At 40.2% G+C, this 21988-nt stretch overlaps 1 protein-coding gene across 2 annotated transcripts; it reads left to right on the forward strand.

The window, feature by feature from the left end:
• Positions 1–3728: 3728 nt before the first annotated feature.
• On the forward strand, positions 3729–21142 carry LOC140240310 (uncharacterized). 2 transcript variants are annotated; one of them, XM_072320093.1, is made up of 7 exons: positions 3729–7350; positions 8114–8188; positions 16432–16624; positions 17762–17882; positions 18357–18416; positions 19106–19270; positions 20405–21142. In XM_072320093.1, the coding sequence occupies exons 2-7, from the start codon at positions 8155–8157 to the stop codon at positions 20828–20830; spliced, it is 999 nt and encodes a 332-aa protein (XP_072176194.1). In that variant the 5' UTR covers positions 3729–7350; positions 8114–8154; the 3' UTR covers positions 20831–21142. The 2 variants fall into 2 exon arrangements, with proteins under 2 accessions (XP_072176194.1, XP_072176195.1); XM_072320094.1 differs by lacking the exons at positions 3729–7350; positions 8114–8188 and adding an exon at positions 8814–9932.
• Positions 21143–21988: the final 846 nt, after the last annotated feature.

Here is a 21988-nt window from a genome sequence, read left to right on the forward strand (position 1 = left end):
TATCTCATGTCTTCTTCTTTTTTCATTATTTTAGGAATAATGAATACCGGACAAACAAAAAATTAAAGATGTCAAACTACGACATAAACTTTAATATGAGAGAGAGAGAGAGAGGGGGGGGGGGGGGAGGTTACTGGTCGTTACTTTAAAAGATCGTCACCCCCGAGGGTTAATTATCCAAAAACTGAAAAAGGGTTCTTAAATCGAAAAGAGAAAAAGATGAAAATTAAGTTTCGTTATTTCGAAGTCCTGTTCACTCAAAAACATTCCATATTCTGAATGTTCGTTTATCCGAAAACGAAATAAGTAATTTCTTGCCGCGTAATTCAATTACAGATAAACGAACTTTTCGAACCACAAATCAAATTAAACAAACCATAATTAAATTTGTCCGATTAACAAACATCCGCACATGCAATATGCGTGTTTCGAAATAACTACCATCGGCATAGTGAATCTTATTCTTTTTCGGAATAACGAGCACCACGCATAAGAGACGCGATGCTAAACTAAAATTCAAACCTATTTTTTCTCCTTTTTTTACCACCCGTCTATACACGTTTTCTGAACATTTCCTTATGCCCGACTAAAAAAAATAATGTTTGCACGTTACTGTGAAAGTTCGTTTATCCGAAAATGAAACAAGCTAGCTCGAGAGTCGATACTCTGAAGGTTTGCTAATTCGACAATGAAAAAAGAAAAAAAAAATGTTAATCTGAACGTAAGATTAGCTTTGATTTTCTGATGGTTCGTTAATAATAATAATGATAATAATAAAGAGGTTTTGTAACTATTCTTTAGATTCATGTCCGGATAAACGCATCTATGGAATCACAAACATTCTTGCATGTTTTGTTTTGTTGGTTTTTTCCTTTTTTTTTTGGGGGGGGGGGGACGAATCATATTTCATTGTTACATTTGCGATCATCTACATTCATTAGACAGGGCTCGACACTATTAAACTGTGGCCCGGTGGCCCGGGGCCACCAAAAAACGCACGTCGGGCCGACAATATTTCAGAAATGAAGATTTTGGTGGCCCGATCGGGCCACCAAAAAAGTCGAATGTTTGCTTTTACCATGTTTACTGTTGGAAATGAACAGCGGTAACAATCGGCTCCGTAAGATGCTAAAATAATTGGAAATGAATATTGGTAAGATTCAGCTCCTTACGATGCAAAAATTAATGTCAGATATTTGATTTTGCGTTCGGAAATGAATAAGGATAACATTCGGCTCAGGAAGATGCTAAAAGTAAATGTCGAATGATCCCTTGTAACGTTCGGAAATGAATAACAATGATATTCAACTCCGTACGATGATTAGATAAATGTCGGATGTTTGTTTTTACTTTCGAAAGTAAATAGCAATAACATTCGGCTCCGGAAGATGCTAAAATAATTGTCAGATGATTGCTTTTACGTTCGGAAGTGAATAGCAATAATATTCTGCTCCATACCATGCTAAAATAACTGTCGGGTGTTTGCTTTAAGATTTCGAAATGAATAACAGTAATGTTTAGCTGCGTTCGATGGTAAAGTAAATTCTGATGTCTGCCTTGACGTTAAAAAAAAAAAATGAAAAACAGTATAACATACGGCTCAGTACGATTTAGAGTCTCGACGATCAGTATGTACGATGAATGACGGCGGCGGTTTAGACAAACAAAAAAAAAAATGTGGAAAAAGAAGTACTTCCTCACGGCTCATTCTTCCACCTCTGTAAGTAGCAATTCGCTTCGTAGTTATTAATGTTTGATGTTTGCTTTGACGTTTGGAAATGAATAACAATAGTATTCAACTCCGTACGATGATAAAATAAATGCCGGATGATTGCTTTTACATTCGAAAGTAAATAGCAATAATATCAGCTCCGGAAGATGCTAAAATAAATGTCGAATGATCCCTTTGACGTTCGAAAATGAATAACAATAATATTCAACTCCATACGATGATTAAATAAATGTCGGATGTTTGCTTTAACTTTCGAAAGTAAATAGGAATAACATTCGGCTCCAGAAGATGCCAAAATAAATGTCAGATGAGTGCTTTTACGTTTGGAAGTGAATAGCAGCAACATTCTGCTCCATATGATGCTAAAATAAATGTCGGATATTTGCTATAACATTTCGAAATGAATAACAATAACATTCAGCTGCGTTTGATGGTAAAGTAAATTCTGATGTCTGCCTTGACGTTAAAAAAAAAATGAAAAACAGTATAACATACGGCTCAGTACGATTTAGAGTCTCGACGATCAGTATGTACGATGAATGACGGCGGCGGTTTAGACAAACAAAAAAAAAATGTGGAAAAAGAAGTACTTCCTCACGGCTCATTCTTCCACCTCTGTAAGTAGCAATTCGCTTCGTAGAACAGTATACGAAATACACAGATTACGTGTGGCGAACATTACTCGTACAGTATTGAGTTTATGTTCATCCATTATTATTACAAACAAAAATATGCAGAGAGAGCGAGTGATCAGCTATACAGGGAGTCTTGCATCGAACGTCGAGGGGGCATGGAGCTGGCGCACATGTTCGAAGTACGTACAATAGTACATGTTCCCATACACACACGTGTTTACGCACAGCTCTCACTAGACCGAGGAAGAAATCAGAGCACGAACACTAATATATTCACACACACGCAAACACACACAACGCAATGCGAACCACACACCAGCACAGTGCATGAACAGCCGATGCAGACCAGCTGAGAGCGAGACGTACCATCCAGCTTGCTGTGACCGGATCTACTTTTTGAAGGCACGGAACCGAAATGTGGACAAAAACGTCTGAAAGAAATCTCTTTTATGCACCGCTAGCATTCACAAATTTCATACTTTATGAGGATTAAATGTAAGGAAAAACTGTGAACTACAAGGAGACATGCAAGAAAACTGCTAATAAACTAAATAATTGGACTTGCTAGGCTCCTAAACACAACACTGAAAACAATTCACGGTAGTAGTCTATGGAGCGAACGTGTACTTTCAGAGTACGAATCCAGTGCGTGACGTCATCTGGAAGGGGTATCGGCAGACCGTTCATCGGGGCATTTCGGGTTCACTTTTTCGTCCGATTTCAATAATTAATAAAAAATAGTTGGGATTGTTCTTTTCTCTCGATATTTTGTGTACACCTAGGACAGATGTTCAAATTCAATATTTTCTTCTCAAATTTGTGTTTCGTGCTCTTTGAATTTCTACTTTAAAGGTAGACACTTAATTCTGGTGTGTGTGTGTCCTGTTAATAATGGCAGGGCAGTTTTAATCAGGTGATGCCGAAAAAAAATGTAATCAGGTCCCTGTTGCATAGAATGATGCAATCAAACGTAGAGTAAGTCGGAAAATCAAACATGAGTTTAATAGGTATCAGCCATTTGAGATTGAGCTTCACAGGCTTACATTTGATTTTCTGATTAATGTTTGAAGTCAATTGCCATGCAGCAGGAGTGATTAATTGTAGGTGAATTATCAAGTTGTTTTTGTTTTTTTTGTTTTTTTTTCCAGAGTATATATTGCAATCAGCATATTTATTCATATGGAATTGAGATGCCTGTTTTTTAAGTAGGTCGGTTGAATATATACCCTACATAAAATGGATACGTCAGTATTGTGTTCCTATCTATGATGGCTGGCAAGGTGACAGTATCAGTGATAAAATGCCTTTCTCTCCATCCAAACCCCCCCCCCCCCAAAAAAAAAAAACAAACAAACAAACAAACAAAAAAAAAAAAAAAAAAAAAAAAAACACACACACACACACACACATTCACACCCAAACACACAAAGAATAGGGAAAACAGGTATACAAGTGAAGATGGATAACTCAATCCTTGGTTTGAGTTGAAAGCACTGCATACACATAGTGTCTTCAGATGATACTTGGTCCTATGGAACCATCAATTGTGAAATTGTTGTGACAAACATTGTACGTTTTCTTATCTGTCTGTTCATCTGGTAGAAGTCTTCACATTGGAGCTAATAACGAGATTTAGATCTGCGACGTGAATACAAAAAAGATGACATAGCCTCCCGGGTTGGACAATGGAAACGGTTATCTCACATGTGTGCAGAACACTAATTTCTGGCCTAAGTAGTGTCATCTTAGCATTGCCGTTGCAAATTTAAAACTTGCTATTGCGATTAGGGATACAGTGATGATTGTACGAGGTTATTTGCAGAATTGGTCATGTACTTGTTATGGGCAGTAGCTCTCCACTTTTAAGAGCATGTGCAATTCAAAAGAATGTCTAACAAAAGCAAACTGTACATGCGTCACTCAAAATTATAAATTAGAAGCACTTGTAAAGTTCATGCAATGATTGCCTCTGTTGGTTTCATTCTTTCTCTTCATATTTTCACACTCTCTTGCCTGTATCTATCTTTGTACTGTGGTATGTGAATGCTTAATGCATAATTATACGCATGTTCTAGTATGGTACATGTATGTCCATGTACCCCAGGGGAACCTCATTAGAAAGAGCACATGGGACCACTGAAATGTCCATGTTATATCAGATATCTTGTTATATCAGGGGTGAAAACAAAACAGAAAAACATAAAAGAAATGAGGCCTGCAAAATTACACGTACCTCATTATTTCAGGTATGGCACTTTATCCCACCTCATTATAATGAGGTTCCAGTGTACTGATAATAGTTGCACAATATGTAGATGTTATTTTCACTTTGTATTGTGCAAATGCCAGTTTTTTTGAGCAGTTTCATACTTTCTCAGCCGGTCTAGAATGTCCGCCTGTTTGTTTGTTGTTGTTTTTTTTTGCAAGTATAACCAGTAAAATAAAGATTAAGCCAGATTTCAATCCTCTTTTTTCTCTTTCCCTTTTCTATGCCAACCAAAAGTGTACCAGAGTTATACTATGTAGAATACAATTATGTGTATTATACACTGTACTAGTGTCATATAGCTAAACTTAATGAAACAAATGGTTTGTGGTAAATCAAATGTTGGGACTTGTTAGTGGGTTTCAGACACCTTTTCAAACGATGTCAAATTCAGCGCTTTGCACATCTTACACAGCAACGTGCAAATCATCAGTTGAATAGACAAAAATCAAGGACAACAGGCAACTGATGAATCTTGAAGTGCATTCGAAATGAAAAGTAGAGCTCTTTATCTACTACATTGTAGGTATACACAGCAGTGGTATAATTTAAGCAAATGCTAGCCTTTCTGTGCAATGGCCTGAAAGTGTGTATCCAATTTGAGACTGAAGAGCTATAAATAATGTGTGAAGTGTAGAGTCCAGACGTAATGGCCAGTTTGTGCGTTATGTCTGGATTGAAATAGCCATGGATGTCATTACACTGTGAAGCCCATTAAAGGTATGTAGACATGAAGTAGAGCCTTTGTCCCCAAGCTGTGGAAATTATGTTTAGTTTCAGAATAGCTAAAACTGCTGGAAAGTGAGTACCAGGTAAGCGTGAAAATACATGTAGCTGAAATCTGTCAATTTCCTCCCTATTTCCTTCAGCTAGTAGATGTCCCTAATCCTTAACGCTTGCCTTCAAGGAGATGTTCCCATGGACTGTTTAAAGTACAAATGTGCTTTACTTTGTAGATGAACTGAATACCATAACACCAACATATCTATGCTAGTGATTGTTATTTCGAGATACTGTATATTTAATCCATTGCAAAGCATGCAGTGTTTTACAATATTAGTGCTACACTATCTTGGCAGAGTCCAATCAGCTGAAGAGAAAATTGACATTGACCAGCCTTGGTCACACTTCGTATTAAGGAAATGTGCAACTGCAATTACGGTCACTGTGGCTCAGTCACTGTTTGGTTATTTCCTGGCTGTTGCTGTGGTACTGTAACTGCAATTATTGCTGCCTACAATAATTGCAGGTCTCGGTATGAATATAAAGGCCCTTGGACAGTTTACCTCATAACCTTTGCAAAATAGATTTGAGAATAGATCAGTTTAGAAAGCATAGAAGGCAATATTCAGGTTTAAAATGTGATGAAAATGCAAAGTACTTGGTAGTATTTCAAAAACTCTTTGTCAGATGAGTTTATAATTACCTTTTCCTTGTCAACTGTCCTGTTTGATACTGCTATGATTTGCTTTAGAAAAAAGTGCAGACCAATCTTGGACTAAGACTTGTTTCTTGTGCGTGATAATGATATTATGTCCCTATATTTGTGTTTCTTGTATATGATGTAAATGTGTAATTAAAGTTGGAAGTACAATATTTTACCTGATGAACCTGATGTCTTTTACTTCAATTCAGCACGTGACTTGTTTACACGAGAATTGGGAGTTTGTGCATTTGTTTGTGTGTGTGTGTGTGTTCGGAAGGAACATTCAGGTATCTAACTGATAAACAGAAGAGAGAGAAAAAATGAAATCAGCTAGGATAGTCCATACCCATGTTTGATGTCACAGAAGTTTGTGACCAAAAGCTTCAACAATTAGCCCCTATGCCACGCCACAATGCAGCATGGTATTAATCATAACCATGATAGATGATACATTTTATCTATCTAATCAAAGCATTTCCTGCGAAGATAATCGCAACCCACAAAAAAAAAGAAAAACACTTGAAATCCAGCATATTAAGAGTATGTAGGCCCTAATGAAAGTCTGTAGGCCTACTACTTTTATCTTTCTTATGTGTGTACACTGTATCAACTGTACAATTTCATCTTGAAACTTCAAGTGGAATGCCAAAAAAAAAAAAAAAATGATAATGCAAAGTATGAGAACATAGGAACCATATGAAAGAGGAAAAAAGAATCGAAAGAAAAAGAAAGAAGGACAAAAAGGAAGTAAAAAAGGAAGATCAAAGAAAAAAGAAGGAAAGAAAGGAAACGAATGGGAGTGGGTGAGAGTGATCACCAAGAAAATGAGGTCAAACCTGTGTGTCAGTAATCTGATCTGTGAAATCACAGTGTGCAGATCAGGTAAAAATGACCAAGGTGGTTTATTAGGCTAGCCCGCAGTAACGGTATACCAAAGGGATTTTCCCCAGTGCATGGGGAGGAGAAAAATCTCTTTGCGGTACACGCCCTCGCCCCGATCCGCGTTGCGTGTGTATCCATCCCGTAAACAGATAAGTACGTACAGCAGCTCAACACCGGCGATATAAGTGACGCCACGGAATTGAAGAGACTAGAAACGAGGAGAACGCCAACATGTACATTGTTGGGTAGAAATTTAAATATAATGACCAACATAGCTGCAATTTTTCGGCGAAATGAGACAAGATGGTGAACGCAGCTTGATATGACCTCGAAATGCGTGAAAAGGAGTGTAGCAAGAGGTAACGCCAAGAGCCAGGAATCCACCGAGAAACAACGGGAGCGCACCGGGGTGAGTGCCAATGAAGTATCCCGCGGCAGCCGGCAGCCCATTCATTCGCTCGGTCACTAAAAAGGCATGATACACTGTGGCAGATACAATACATGTAATTTGTAACGGGTTAGACACCAGTGAAAGATAAATGGTGCCGATGGGTGAATAACTCTATAATACCCAATATACCTGTACTACAGGTAGGTAAAGGCCTAAATTTTATAGTTTTACATATATACACTGATACAATTATACCATAAAAAATCAAGAACACAGTAATTTTTTAGTCGAGAAGAGGTAGGGCCTACATTGTAGACCTGCATGCGCAAATTGAATTTCCTGTTAATTCTGCTTTCTTTTCATTGTCATTGACATTGACAGATGTTCATAAGATAGAAAGTAAATTTATCCTGGTGATATATCATATTTTAGGAGTTATGTACTAGTACAGTGTATCATCATGAGGTTCTGCACTAACTATATTATATACACAGCCCAGTCGCTGTATAAAACTTAATATTCGCACAGCGTCTGGTCAGGCTATATAGTTTTGCACCTGTATGATCCTCTAGGCTCTATGTCTGATTGTTGATCTACAATTTGATAATCAGTTCTTGTATGTATTAAATTAATCCAGAGAGCAATATATGGTACCGGTAGTCTAGCAAATGCAGGTACGGTGATTGTTCTGTTGCCAAATCATTCTGAGTTCTGACATAAAGTTGCTAGGTTTCTTATTAATTAATTTTTTTATTTTTTTTTTTTTGTCATTATAAATCAGGTGTGCCTTTTCTGTCTTCTGGAGCAGGGCGTCAAGATGCAATGGAGCCCAGTATGTCTCAGGACAATTGCCAAGGTACTGAAAAGTAAAGTATACTATAGGGCCTACATGTGTACATGTCACCATTCTTGATAGACAGAAAGATCGGTCTGTATCTTGTTGGGGATATGTTCTGTGGAGACTGTGACTGGCTTCATGGAATTCCCTTCTGCGGAGGAGAGCTCTGTAAATGTCAAAAAAAAAAAAAAAATGACTTTAGACTTCCTCCGGACAGACAGATTTTTGTGTCTACATTTTTGAACCCTATGTATTTAATAAGGTGAATGTTGTACTTGAAATAAGAGAGAGATTTATTTTGGTTCCGTGTATATGTGTGATTTTATTGCATTTCAATACCGGTAGTTTATTTAATTGTCTGTATTAAATACAACACTACCATACCTGTTTTGCATATAATGTTTGCATACTTGCCAACATTTTCATTTGAGAAAGCGGTAGAATCCAGGATGCCTATGCGAGCAGCGCTAGCTTGAATGCTAATGAAATCTTTCAAAAGCGGTGGTCTACCGCCAAATGCGGTAGAGTTGGCAAGTATGTGTTTGTGCAGTGTAGACCTACTTATGTACCCCTCTGTGCAGCTAGAAAACAGTGATTAAATGTCAGAGGGATAGAGAATTTTCACCTCAGAAGTGTAGCATGATGTATAATTAGCATATGCACTATCTCATATGAGCGCAAGTACTCATTGCGCGTTGGTTGTAAACGGCCGTTCTACCTTAATAAATATCATGCAAGAAGCATGACGTTCTTGTTCCGAATCTCCGCCTCTGATAAGTCCGTCATTAATGTCCCTGCACCAATCAACTTATGACATGGTGGCAGCGGTGAACCATGGACTCATCTGGACAAATTTTGAGGACTTTTGTGCATTAACGGGACTAAAATTCGACATTTATGTGCGCCATGCAGGCCTAGGACTGAGTCTGATTCTGGGTTACCAGCGGATCGCCTGTGCTATAGATGGCCGCATACATACCACGTTGTGAGAAAGCGCAAACGTGCACATGGAATCGCAGACGGACTGTACTGCATGCTGTAGACGTAGACCTACACCGTACCGAAGCGGAGTGATATCGGCAATCAAACACTGTACGCGAACGCATAAGCACTACGTCATAAAGCACAGAGACTGACGGATCAGTACAGTAAACGTGTGATTGGTGCAAACCGACAATGATATACGCGGGCGTAAGTGCTACGTCGTAAGCTGAAGGACTGACGTAACAATGGTGATCGTGCCAAACAAGATCGAAGTGCCAGCGGCAGCTGAACTCAACGACACTTTGCAGAATTTTTGAGACCGACATTGCTGCTAAATTTCGGAACGTGTTTTGTGATCCAAAATTCGGGACAAAGCGGATAGTATATCAGCGATATATTTGACTCTTGTTCTACGGACAAATAAAACTGTTTCACAAACTGGATCAGCCAGAAACGTGAATTTGGAAGCGCTTGTCATCTCATTGTGCCGTATTTTCGAGTTTGGCAGCCCACCGCTTTATATGCTACAATACAGCGATGAGACTTTGAGGCCACTGCAGCACCGATTGGAGCGAACACGAGCGGCGACCCGGCCAGTGACGGGCGGACGAACACAGCGCATAGACGCACACCACCGGTAGAAGTAGCCGACGACGACAGCTTGCCGTGGATGAACGGGACCAGAACTGAGCGCACCAACGCCGGAAATCCGTGGACAGAGACCTCAACTGTCATACTGAATACGTGGAACCCTAAAATTAAAGTGAAAACTTTCACTGTGAGTGCATTTTCAGGACGCTTTGCGGTAATTAAACAGGTATTTGTTGTTCATGAAAATACACATGATAAACATCCAGCTACATGATGTAGAGACTGAGTTAATCGGAACTGACATTAAACAAAAGCTGGATTGATTGACATATTACGGACTTAGTTTATGGACGCTTTCCTGAAACGATAATTGATTTATGTGATGTCCACATAACCTGTGGAAAGTGTGTGTGATTGTGAATGTGTTGGTACGGAATATGCTCTACTTCATGTCAACCGTTATCTTTTGTAACAAACACTGAATTAACTCTGTACTGAATGTCCTGCGTGACATACTCAGGATAAGGTACTACAGGTATCCTTACTCCTTTGTGTAACAGGATAAGACGTTGTCTTACTCCTCTGTGTAACTAATTCCACACATTTCATTCACTCACGCATTATTATTTCATTGTTGCACACAAAAGAAGTTTCATGATGGGGGACATGACAGGAATCACACCTCCATGCATGAATTGGTCATCCAGTGATCCACCTTCAGCTTTTCGTAGTTTCCAGCACTACAGCGAGTTGATCTTTGAGGGACCCTTAGCAAAGAAAACCGATCAAGAAAAGATCACGTATGCTCTGCTTTGGCTGGGACAGGAAGGAATACGCATCTACAAAGCCTGGAATATAGACTTTACGACAGTGAAAGAACTGTTTGAAGCATTCGCAAAGCACTTTCAGCCGAAAACAAATTTTCGCCTGGAGAGATTCAGACTTCAGAAATTCCAGCAGGAGCCTGGAGAGACAGTAGATGACTTTATGAGCAGATGCCGCACACAAGTGCAGAAATGCAAATTCTCTGAACAGTCTGAAGTAAATGATCGTTTGATCGAGCAACTGATTCTTGGTACTCGCTACAAGAAGGTGCAAGAAATACTCCTCAGCAAGGATGAGAAACTTACTCTCGATACAGCACTTGACATAGCAAGAACGCAAGAGGCCACTGAGGCAGATATGCGGTCTCTCCGTAACCAAGCGGTGAACATTGATGCTGTCACACAAGGAAGACAACAGAGCCGCTGTGGAAACTGTAACTTGAGTCACCCTCCTAAGAAGTGCCCGGCCTATGGCACCACGTGCAAGGAATGTGGTCGCCCAAATCATTGGGCAGCTGCCTGTCGCAGTAAGAAACCCCGACAACCCTGGAGAGGCCGAAATCCTCAATCCCAAAGAGGAAAGCCAATGTTTCGTGATCAGCACAGAGAGAAAACAAAGTTCAGTGATCAACGCAGAGGCAAACCAAAGTTCGGTGATCAGCACGGACGAAGCCCTAGAAACAAGAGGCTACACGAGATGACTCAAGGGGCATCAAATCCAGATAATCTTGATGAAGACTTTGACAGACTTAGTTTTGAGTGCATCTCAATCGATGAAGTGTCAGCTACTCAAGCATTTGCAAAATTGAACATTTGGCTAAAACCAAATAAGCCAGCAACTTTGAAGGCCAAGGTTGATACAGGAGCTGAAGGAAACATCCTGCCACTGAGGCTCTACCGGCAGATGTACCCAGACCAGGTTGACGTCTCGGGACTCCCAAAGAAAGGGGTTCTACGACCAAACACGACTGTCATCACAGCCTACAACCAAACGGTCATCCCAAACCTTGGAACACACACTCTCCACTGTGAGCATGAACAAGCTGAGATTGACGCTGAGTTCTATGTAGTTGACAATAACGGCCCTGCAATTCTCGGTCTACCAACACTGGTTGGACTTGGACTTATCACTCTGAACTGTGTAGTCGAGAAAAAGAACACACCTTGTACCATCAAAGATGAAAGACATCTCAAGGACTTGTACCCTGGTCGTTTTGAAGGCATCGGAAATTTTGAAGGAGAGTACCATATCGTGATCGACAGAGAGGTACCACCCGTGGTCCATCCTCCCAGGAGATGTCCCATCAGTATCAAGGAGGACATCAAACATGAAATAGACCAGATGGTGGAAATGGGTGTTATTACACCCATAGAAGAACCTACGGATTGGGTATCCAGCTTGGTCTACACACAAAAGCCCAATGGGAGATGGAGAATTTGCTTAGATCCGAGAGACCTCAATAAGGCTATCAAACGCAGTCACGTGCCTATTCTAACATTGGACGAGGTTAGACATCAGTTCATCGGGGCCACAACGTTCTCCACATTAGACGCAAAGCACGGATACTGGTCCGTAAAACTCGACGATGAATCAAGCAAGCTAACTACCTTCAACAGCCCCTTTGGAAGGTATTGCTTCAAGAGATTGCCATTCGGTCTATGCACATCCCAGGATGTCTTCCAGGCCAAGATGACACAGATCCTTGAAGGATGCCCTGGTGTAATCGCGCTAGCAGACGACATCGCGGTCATAGGCAGAACTGAGGAAGAACACGATGCAAATTTGCACAACCTGATGACAGTTGCTACACAGCATGGACTCGTGTTCAACTGGGAGAAGTGCCAGATCAAACGTGACCGCATACGCTTCTACGGACTTGTCTTTGACAAGGATGGGGCCCATCCGGATCCTGAGAGGGTAGATGCCATGAGAGCTATTGAACCGCCTAGAAGCAAGAAAGAACTACAAGAGTTCTTGGGCATCGCCACATACATGTCGCCCTTCATCCCCAATCTGTCAGCCCTGACAGAACCCCTACGGAACCTGTTGAAGAAAGACGCAACGTTCAAATGGTCGCCTTCACACCAAAAGGCATTCCAAAAGACGAAGGACGCCATCTGCAAAGATGTTACCCTTGCGTACTTTGATCCCAGGAAGGAGGTCGTGCTGGAGGTAGATGCCTCAACACAAGGCATAGGAGCTGCTCTGACGCAAGAGGGCCAGCCAATAGCATTCGCTTCCAAATCGCTCACAGATGCCGAAAGACGATACGCCAACATAGAGCGTGAGATGTTGGCAGTGGTGTATGCCTGCGAGAAGTTCCATCCATATGTATATGGAAGAGAATTCACTGTTCTCTCAGACCACAAGCCCCTTGAAATGATCACTCTGAAAAATCTGGGTTCAGCCCCTCCCAGATTGCAGAGATTCCTACTGCGAATACAAGGGTACAACATGCAAGTCAAATACCAACCAGGGAAACAGATGCTCCTTTCGGATGCAATGTCAAGGCTCAACCCACTACCTGAGGAGTCAAGTGAACCGCGCATGCAGATCAACTTCGTGATGTTCTCGGACCGAAAACTCCAAGAAATACGAACATCGACCTCCCAAGATGTGGAGCTATGTGCACTGCGTGATGTGATACTGGAAGGTTGGCCGGAGGAGAGGAGAGATGTACACCAATCCCTGCGGAAATACTGGCCGTTCAGAGACGAGTTGTCCATTGAAAATGGCATCTTACTGAAAGGGCCGCGGATCATCATACCACAGAGACTGAGAGAGGAATACCTACACAAGGTGCACGAAGCACACCAAGGTGTAACCAAATGCCAACTACGAGCCAAGTCATGCATATTCTGGCACGGCATCAATAAAGACATTGAAGAACTGGTGAGCAAGTGCTCCATCTGCCAGAAACACGGAGATGCTCAAACCTCTGAAACACTCAGACCTCATGAACTATCTACCAGACCCTGGCAGACCATCGCAGCCGATCTGTTCACATTCGGGGGTGTAGAATACCTATTAGTGGCAGACACCTACTCCAAGTTCCCCATAGTGAGGAAAATGCCAGGACACCCAACAAGTGCAGCAGTCATCACCTCACTCAAAGAGATTTTCTCAGAGCATGGGACTCCAGAAAAGCTGATCAGTGATAATGGTCCACAATTCAGCAGTGCAGTGTTTGAGCAGTTCAGGAAGGAATGGAATTTCAACCATACAACATCAAGCCCACGATACCCCCAGTCTAATGGCTTCATCGAACGCCAGGTCAAAACTGTCAAAGCCACTATGGAGAAGGCGAGGGATGCAAACGCAGATCCAAACAAAGCTCTCCAATGCCTAAGAGCTACACCCCTAGACGCGCACTTACCATCACCATCAGAACTGCTCCTTGGTCGAAAAATCAGAACCAACCTGCCAAGCAAAATCTCAAACCAACTGCCCCAGAAGGATGAAATCTACCAACGTCTCCAGACTAGACAAGACGAGCAGAAGGGATACTTTGACAAATTGCACCCTAACACCCTACCTCCTCTACAAGAAGGACAGCAAATCCGAGTCCAGAACCAAGAGACTGGCAAGTGGGAGCGAGGAAGAATCACCAAAAAGAGACCTGAACCAAGATCATATGAACTAGAGACAGAATCAGGTCAAACCCTACGTCGAAATCGTAGACACATCCGAGGGACTGGAGAGAGAGATTTCAGAACCCATGAGTATGGTCACACATACCATGACAGAGACAATCACACCACTTCCACAGCTCAGTCAGAAGAACAAACACCCAAGCAGTCAAACGCACAACAAACACACAAACAGCCATATACCACCAGATTTGGCAGAAAAGTCCACACACCAAAAAGATATGGTGACTACAGAATGTAAAGTATCAGTTGAAATAACTGTATGGTGTTAATTCATTTAACATCTATAATAGATGGTTATGTTTGTTATGAAGTGTTTGTTCATGACTTAATGTACATATGTTATTCATTTTTAGGTCGGTAACCGGAGGTAGTATGCACAGAAAACAAAACAACTCGACACAATGGAAATTGAGGAATCATTTCATTTATTATCAGATATGTCAGATCTCAGGCAAACTTTGAATAAATATTATTGCATGGATATGTTATGAAATAATAAGTTGGTTCATTTGGATTAATAGAAGCGAAATTGGTTACATATGAATCCAGTCTAAATGTGTTAGAGAAGTTTCACTGCAAGACAGAAATGTATAAACTTAACATTCGCAACCGCTCATGTTGATATTGAAACCGATGGTTATACATGTATATAGAACTGAAGTTATATAGTAATTGTAAATGTGCACATTATAGGAAAATATGATACCGAGTATTTTAAAGTCTTCGACTTTTTGTGAAGAGAGGGGTTGTAGCATGATGTATAATTAGCATATGCACTATCTCATATGAGCGCAAGTACTCATTGCGCGTTGGTTGTAAACGGCCGTTCTACCTTAATAAATATCATGCAAGAAGCATGACGTTCTTGTTCCGAATCTCCGCCTCTGATAAGTCCGTCATTAATGTCCCTGCACCAATCAACTTATGACAAGAAGAGTTTTTTTTTTTTTTCTCAAATGTTTGAAATGAAACTAACCATTGCCTGTAATAGGTAAGGATGAATGAAATTTCAAATCCAATATTTTTGTGTGATCTCTTTAAAAAGAACATGTCATTCTGTAAAACTAGCCTATTCTACAGTACCGGTATTTTCTCCCCAAATTGGCTGACAAGAAAAAAAAAAAAAAAGATTAACAAAGGTTACCAAGGGGGAGGTTTAAACCCCCTTTGACCCCCTTCAGATCTTCCTACTGGAATTATGACTATTTCACCATTTTTTAGAAGGCTCCTTTTCCCCACTGTTCCTTGGAACATGGTGGGCCTTTTGCAACTCATGTGAGATATCATCAGAATCCCTTTTGTCTGGTAAATACCAGAAAATGAGCTGCACAAGTAAGTCAAGAAAGGTTAATTTAACCCTGTTCTAACTGGGGGGGGGGGGGGGTCAAATTGATCCCCCTTGACATTTCGCGCCATGATTCCGCAAAGATCCCGAAAAGAGCTCAAATTCACGATGTCGTGTGCAAATCCAATGCAAATTGTGGGTTTTTTTTGTTAAATTGTCATAAATTAGATTATTTCAACTTTGAATCTCTGAAATTAATCAGTTCTAATGTAGATAAGCTTGAAAGAGTGCCTGCAACAAATTTTGGAAAAAAAAAAGAAAACAAAAGGTCGAAAAACAATAAAATACATAAGAAATTAAAACAATAAAAAAGAAAGGAAATTGATTTTGATTGTGCTGTTGTTTTTTTTTTTTACAAGAAAATTGTTAAATGTGTTTTGAGGAATTCTGACACAAAAATCTAGCAATCCTTCAGTCTTTTAATGGAGTTACAATATGATTTCATGCATAAATTTGCATTTATAATTAATTTACAAAAAATAGAAAATAAATATTTTTTTTATTTGTATGACCGTGCAACCTTGTAGTTGACATCCGGTTCTATGTTCAGGCAAAATTTTGCGGCAATCGCACCATCAGCGGCCGAGATATGAAGGGGGGGGGGGGGGAAATCAAATTGACTCCCCCCCCCCCCCCCTCCCCCTTAGTAAAAACTTGGTCTCAAATAGCCCAGTTAAAATAGGGTTAAATGAGAATTGCAAAGTGATGATAAAACATGAACTTTGCAGACAAGACAATCAGTGAAATCAAAGTTCATAGTAACTGTTTAGGAAATGATTGTAATGTGCATTCTTTTTTGTGTGTGTGACCTAACCCTCGATTCCATCTCTCTCTCTCTCTCTCTCTCTCTCTCTCATCGGCAGCTGCCATCCAAGGAGCCCCCAACCCCAGGCCCCACACAACTATGACTCCAGAGGTGGAGTGTATCATCAAGCTGGGAGGTAGTGCCATCACCAACAAGGATGTCATCAGGACGCCCATCCCCGAAAACATCTCGGCTGCAGCGGACATGATCGCCGGCATCAGCGGACAGTGCATCGTGGTCCATGGAGCAGGGTGAGAATAGTTGCATTGGTAGGAGTACTACACACACATTTTTATTCTACCTCTTTTGTTATTTTTGTTTTTTTTTTACATGATGTCAATGTGTAGAATGACTATTAAGAAAGTTATAAAAGAACTTCACGCATGTAAGTCCACCTTGCCTACGTTGAATTCAGAGAAATGGGAGAACATCCGTTGAACCTGGTTGACTTAGGTAAATTTTGACTTTGTACACAATAGAATTAACCCACATTTATATCTATTTAGGATGGAATTTTTCTTTGACTTGGCCAATTTTCTTAGTCGTGCGAGGTCAAATTAGGAATGAGCTAAAGTGAACTTAGGCAAGGTAGACTTGGGTGAGGTTGAGCAGGGTTCAAATTTGGACGTCACATTCATTTGTAAGGCATTCCATTCACAATGATATGCTCTGCTATAGTTTGTGATTATAGGTAGATGTTATATGAAAAAAAAAAAAAAGAAAAAAAAATATATATATTTGGGGGATGGATTTTCAGAATGTGTGTGTGGGAAAGTACCTGATGACTACTGCCTGATCAGAATACTTCCACTGTGTGGAGCGAGTGCTGTGTATGAAGTAGTTGAACATGATTATTTGATGCCAATGACTAGCATTGTGATACTGTATGTAAAATTGTATATTGTGCTTAATGTTTGTCAGCCTCATTATGTATTGGAAGTAGGTGCAAAACAAAAAACAATTATCGGCATCATTATCATTATGCTATAATCATACTCAATACATGTACAAACTCTTAGCTATAAATGGGCACAAGGAGCATTTAGCAATCATTAAAATGACTTGGACTTTAAAATAGAGTTGAATGGAAAGTTCAAGAAAGCAGAAATAGGAAAAGTTGTGAAGCTTCAGACACACTTCTTTTTGTCTGTATTGACCAGTGATATATATATCCACAATACGACCCTCCTATCAATGTATCCTTTAAGTACTTAATAACTATCAGTATGTGTAATTAGATAGGGATCTTGAGCCAAGTAACCTGTATTTTTTCCCCTTTTCAAAGCTCCGATGAAGCTCAAATCACGAGCCAGTCTCTAGACAGTGTTGCACCCTCTTGTTCTGTGTTAATGTTTTACCCTTTTTTCCCCCTCTGGCCATCAATACAGGTCATTTGGGCACTTTGAAGCCAGTGAATACAAAGTCTCACAGGGATACAGGCATCTGTCATCAGCGCGGAAAGCTAGGGTTCAGGAGGGTTTCTGTAAGACCAGGCTGTCTGTCACAACGGTATGTCCGAGACATCTTTGATTACACAAACTTGAAAGCGAAGATGCGTCCAAAATGATTTTCACACTTTTTCTAAAGTCAATACATACATAATTGCTAGGAATTCAGTATTTTTTTTTTAACAAAGTGAAGCGGTTTGCAAAACTGGAGGATAGAGTACAGTTGGACTATTCATAGTGAAGTCAAGATGAGCAACATCATTTGCAACCACATGAGCCTATAAAGTGAGCCTCTTGGTAAGACCCATTCCCCCCCCCCCCCCCCCCCCAATTTGAGTTAAAGAGAGGCTAGAAGTTTGTAGCAATGTATAGCTGCATGGCCAGGTCCCTACTATACTACAAGTCATGAAACAAATAGAGATTTGTAAAATATTTAATAATAATAATAAACAGCAACTGTTTCTAAACAATTTATTATAAACAACATTCAATTGAATACTGTTTTCCCTCTCATTCAATCTCTGGCCTATCTCAGTTGAATCACCTGATAGTTCAGGCCCTTGTGGATAAAGACATCCCAGCTGTTGGTGCATCTGTAAGTACTGGCATTGCTCATGTCATCAGCAAGTTATCTATGCAGTTACTTAGGAAAATATATTACTCTGCTCAAGAGTCATGTTCATTTATAAGGAGCCAGTGTTGTTTCAGCAGGAAACAAGCAGTCCCACAAACAACACAAAAGATTTGTACTATATTAAATTTGTTATTACCATTAGCATTGTGTCTTCTGTACAATACGAGTGGCATTTTAGTGTTTGTGAAGCTGTTCATCTGACATTGTCTGTTGAGCCTACTACAGGTACGTTTAGTTGTGCGCTTGTAAAATAGGTTATCAGTCACGTATAGAATGGTTCAAATGGGATGTATTCTGTACAATGGACTAATTTAATGTAAATAGTATACTAACTGTGGCATTCTTTCTGTATATCATACAATTGTATTTGCCTTTCATGGTAAGTCAAAAGATCTGCCTTGGATGTAATTTCACAAAGGATTTGCAGAGGAATGTTATAAAGAAAGATGTCCTATTTTGTATGTTTACATGTATTATTTTGAATGGATAGGAAGAGAAAAATCCAGGGAGAGCCCCTCTCATTTGTTGTGGTGTTTTATCTCTGTATCACATTCAGCACTGACACAGTGTAAGATATGTCCAATGTAATATGTCAGTTTTGTTTCACTTTTGTTTGTTTGTTTGTCTTTTTTTGTGTGTGTGCCATGGAGGTATGTAGGGCTTGGAAGACAAAAGGAAGGTCAAAGGTCATCCAGAATGACTGCCAGAACGTGGCCGAGCTGCTGAGTGAGAACTTTGTGCCTGTGTTGCACGGTGACTGCGTGCTGGATGAGGATTTGGGGTGTACCATTTTAAGCGGGGATAACATCATAGAGGTAGGGCATGCTACATGTACTGCGAAAAAAAGAAAGTCATGAAGGTCTCATCATGCGCAATACATTTTTTGCAATGGTTACTAACTACTGGCTCTTCATCTTCATGAAAGGAAGTCACACAAAACAAAGAGACATTATTATATTTATACAAATGATGCACAAGACGGATATAGAGTGGATCGGAGAGAATTAGATGCGCAAGTTTCACCTTAGAACTGTTTAGACCCACTCGCTGTGCTGGTGGGTTTTAGACTGTTCTAAAGTCAAACGAGAGCATCCAATTCTCACTGATCCATGAAATAGGCCTGTGCATCATTCCTGTTACAGAATGGGCCTGTAAATTCATGAAGTATAAGCTATCACCCCATCATGCGACCGGTACACCTACAACACTACAAGGCTTGAGCCATGCGTTCAGATTTTATGGGATGCATGGCTCAGTGTGGATCAGTAAAAATCAATGCATGATAATTGACCAATCAGAATACAGAGATTCTAAAGCCCATTTTACAAATTTTAATAATGGACAAGCAAACTTGCTGATACGTGTAAGTAGCGTGTCAGATATCAGTTTGCTGTAGAGCAGTAAGAATGTGGAAAAACTGTCTGGTAGTGGTTGTGAACTAACATGTAAACACATTGAAAGAAAGATATTATTCAGAGGGGTGAAGGTTCAGGTACGACTTTCTTCACTTTGTCTCCCTCTACAAATTTGATTTGCAGAGGGAGACAAAGTGAGGAAACTCGCACCTGAAGAGACACATTACTATGTATTTTGCAGATCAATGATGCTGACTGGGTAGTGCAAGTGTATTATCAATTTCAATAGTTCATTTAAAAATCAAACTATGAGAAGTATGTAAAATAGATGATTCACTTTTCATGATGGGACATTTTACATTGAGATGATTGTGTTTATTGTTATTGATAAAAAGTAATGCCAACACAGGAAAATCATTTACTACAGTGTACAGTATGTTGTTTTTGTAGTAAGGCTGCTAGTGTGGGCCTATGTATCTAACACAGATTCAATGTGATGTTTAATCTATTCATAGACAAGTTTGTAACTGATTCAGAGAGATAAGAAAACAATTCTGCATTGTTCCTTGATTCATACATGTATATCTCTTGTAGGTGCTGAGCCGCTACTTTCGACCAAAAAGGGTAGTCTTCCTGTCTAACGTAGATGGGATATACACAGCGCCCCCACAGGAGCCCACCTCCAGCCTCATCCCACGCATCTTTGTCCGGGAGGACGGTAGCATAGCAACCAGCATAGCAACCGATCAGTTGGACCACGACGTCACAGGAGGCATAAAGAACAAGATTTCGTCGGCTTGCTCGATAGTGAGGAACAGTGAGGGCGCTCTGTCAGTCTTCGTTTGTCGGCTTGGGAGCGAGGCAGCGATTAGTGCATGCCATATAGGAGATGAGACAGGGTGGACTGGAGGAACATTAATTCAGCTGGAAGGTGGCCCAGTTTCTAGGCAAAGTTTATCTCCTTCGCACAATGCCTCCCCTTCAAAGGACTTGGCAGACTGTACAGTTGATCATACATAGTCCTATGTGCAGTTTGAATACACTTCCTTGGTTTTTCACTGGCAATTATGTGCAGAATGATATAAATTTTGTCAAATGCTGTTCAGGAGGTATGAATCAAACGGACTCTTGTCAGAGACTGTGAACACGACCATAGAGGTAGCAGGATTAAAAAATAAAGGGGCGCAATATTCGAGGAAGCCTTACAGATATGACATATCTTCAGGAGTATGTAATGGAGCTGCACATAACTAACAAGTACATTTTTCACTGGTGTGAGTGACTCGGCAAAGAGGGAATTCCGTAACAGCAATAAAAGCACAGAATACAATATCCCTTTGTCTTCCTCGAGTGTGCTCTGTGGAGTGAGAACCCAAATTGCTGAACAAAGGAAAGGAACTCATCCTCAAATTTCATTTTCCCAATTCCATGGTTGTCATCGAACATAAGAAGGATTTAAAAAGGAGTTAAAATACAAGAATGTTAATGTACATGACATAATATTGTCGGTTGAGGATGAGAAGGGCGTTAAGTTGTCCCAAACACTATGGGTTTAGTGGCAACTTAACGCCCTTGTCATTCTCACCAGACGATATCATGTAAACAACAGAGCTACATGAATATACTGCTGTACACGCATTAAGATTCCTTCCAGGTGCATTCAGTCACATACACATGTACTGTCACTTAACTGTATTAAATCGTCAGTTGAGAATGATAAGGGCGTTAAGTTGCCACAAAGCCCGTAGTGTTCGAGACAACTTAAAGCCCTTCTCATTCTCAACAGACGAAATGTCCTCACATGCAATGAAGAACTAGATTGTTGAAAGTTGGATTCTTTCAATAAGATTTATTCTTCACATAATTTAATTAATATGTACACTATTTCAACAAACATGTATTTACAGAATTAGCATGGAAGTAGGGAGTACAATTTGAGACATTTTGTGAAAAACACAGAATTGAATTTCCTTGCTTGCACAATCTTCTTGGAGAACACATCATACCACATGGTATTGTGTAGTGACTATAATTACTCAGAAACTCTGCCGTCGTTTGGCCATTTGAATTTCTGATATATACTTGTAGGTTCAGAGAAGAAGAAGCAAAACCTACACAACACTTACATGAACCTATTCTTGCCAGCACTTTCTTGTGTACACAGTCTTAAAGAAGTCC

Source organism: Diadema setosum, chromosome 16 (assembly GCF_964275005.1).
Source record: "Diadema setosum chromosome 16, eeDiaSeto1, whole genome shotgun sequence".
NCBI classification, from domain to species: domain Eukaryota; kingdom Metazoa; phylum Echinodermata; class Echinoidea; order Diadematoida; family Diadematidae; genus Diadema; species Diadema setosum.

What these genes read in the sequence shown, in the direction of transcription:
- LOC140240310 (XM_072320093.1), top strand. Translation starts at nt 8,155, where the DNA reads ATGGAGCCCAGTATGTCTCAGGACAATTGCCAAG. An exon ending in TCCCAGCTGTTGGTGCATCT is followed by an intron (nt 18,417 to 19,105) that starts GTAAGTACTGGC and finishes TGTGCCATGGAG; the next exon opens with GTATGTAGGGCTTGGAAGAC. An exon ending in GCGGGGATAACATCATAGAG is followed by an intron (nt 19,271 to 20,404) that starts GTAGGGCATGCT and finishes TATCTCTTGTAG; the next exon opens with GTGCTGAGCCGCTACTTTCG.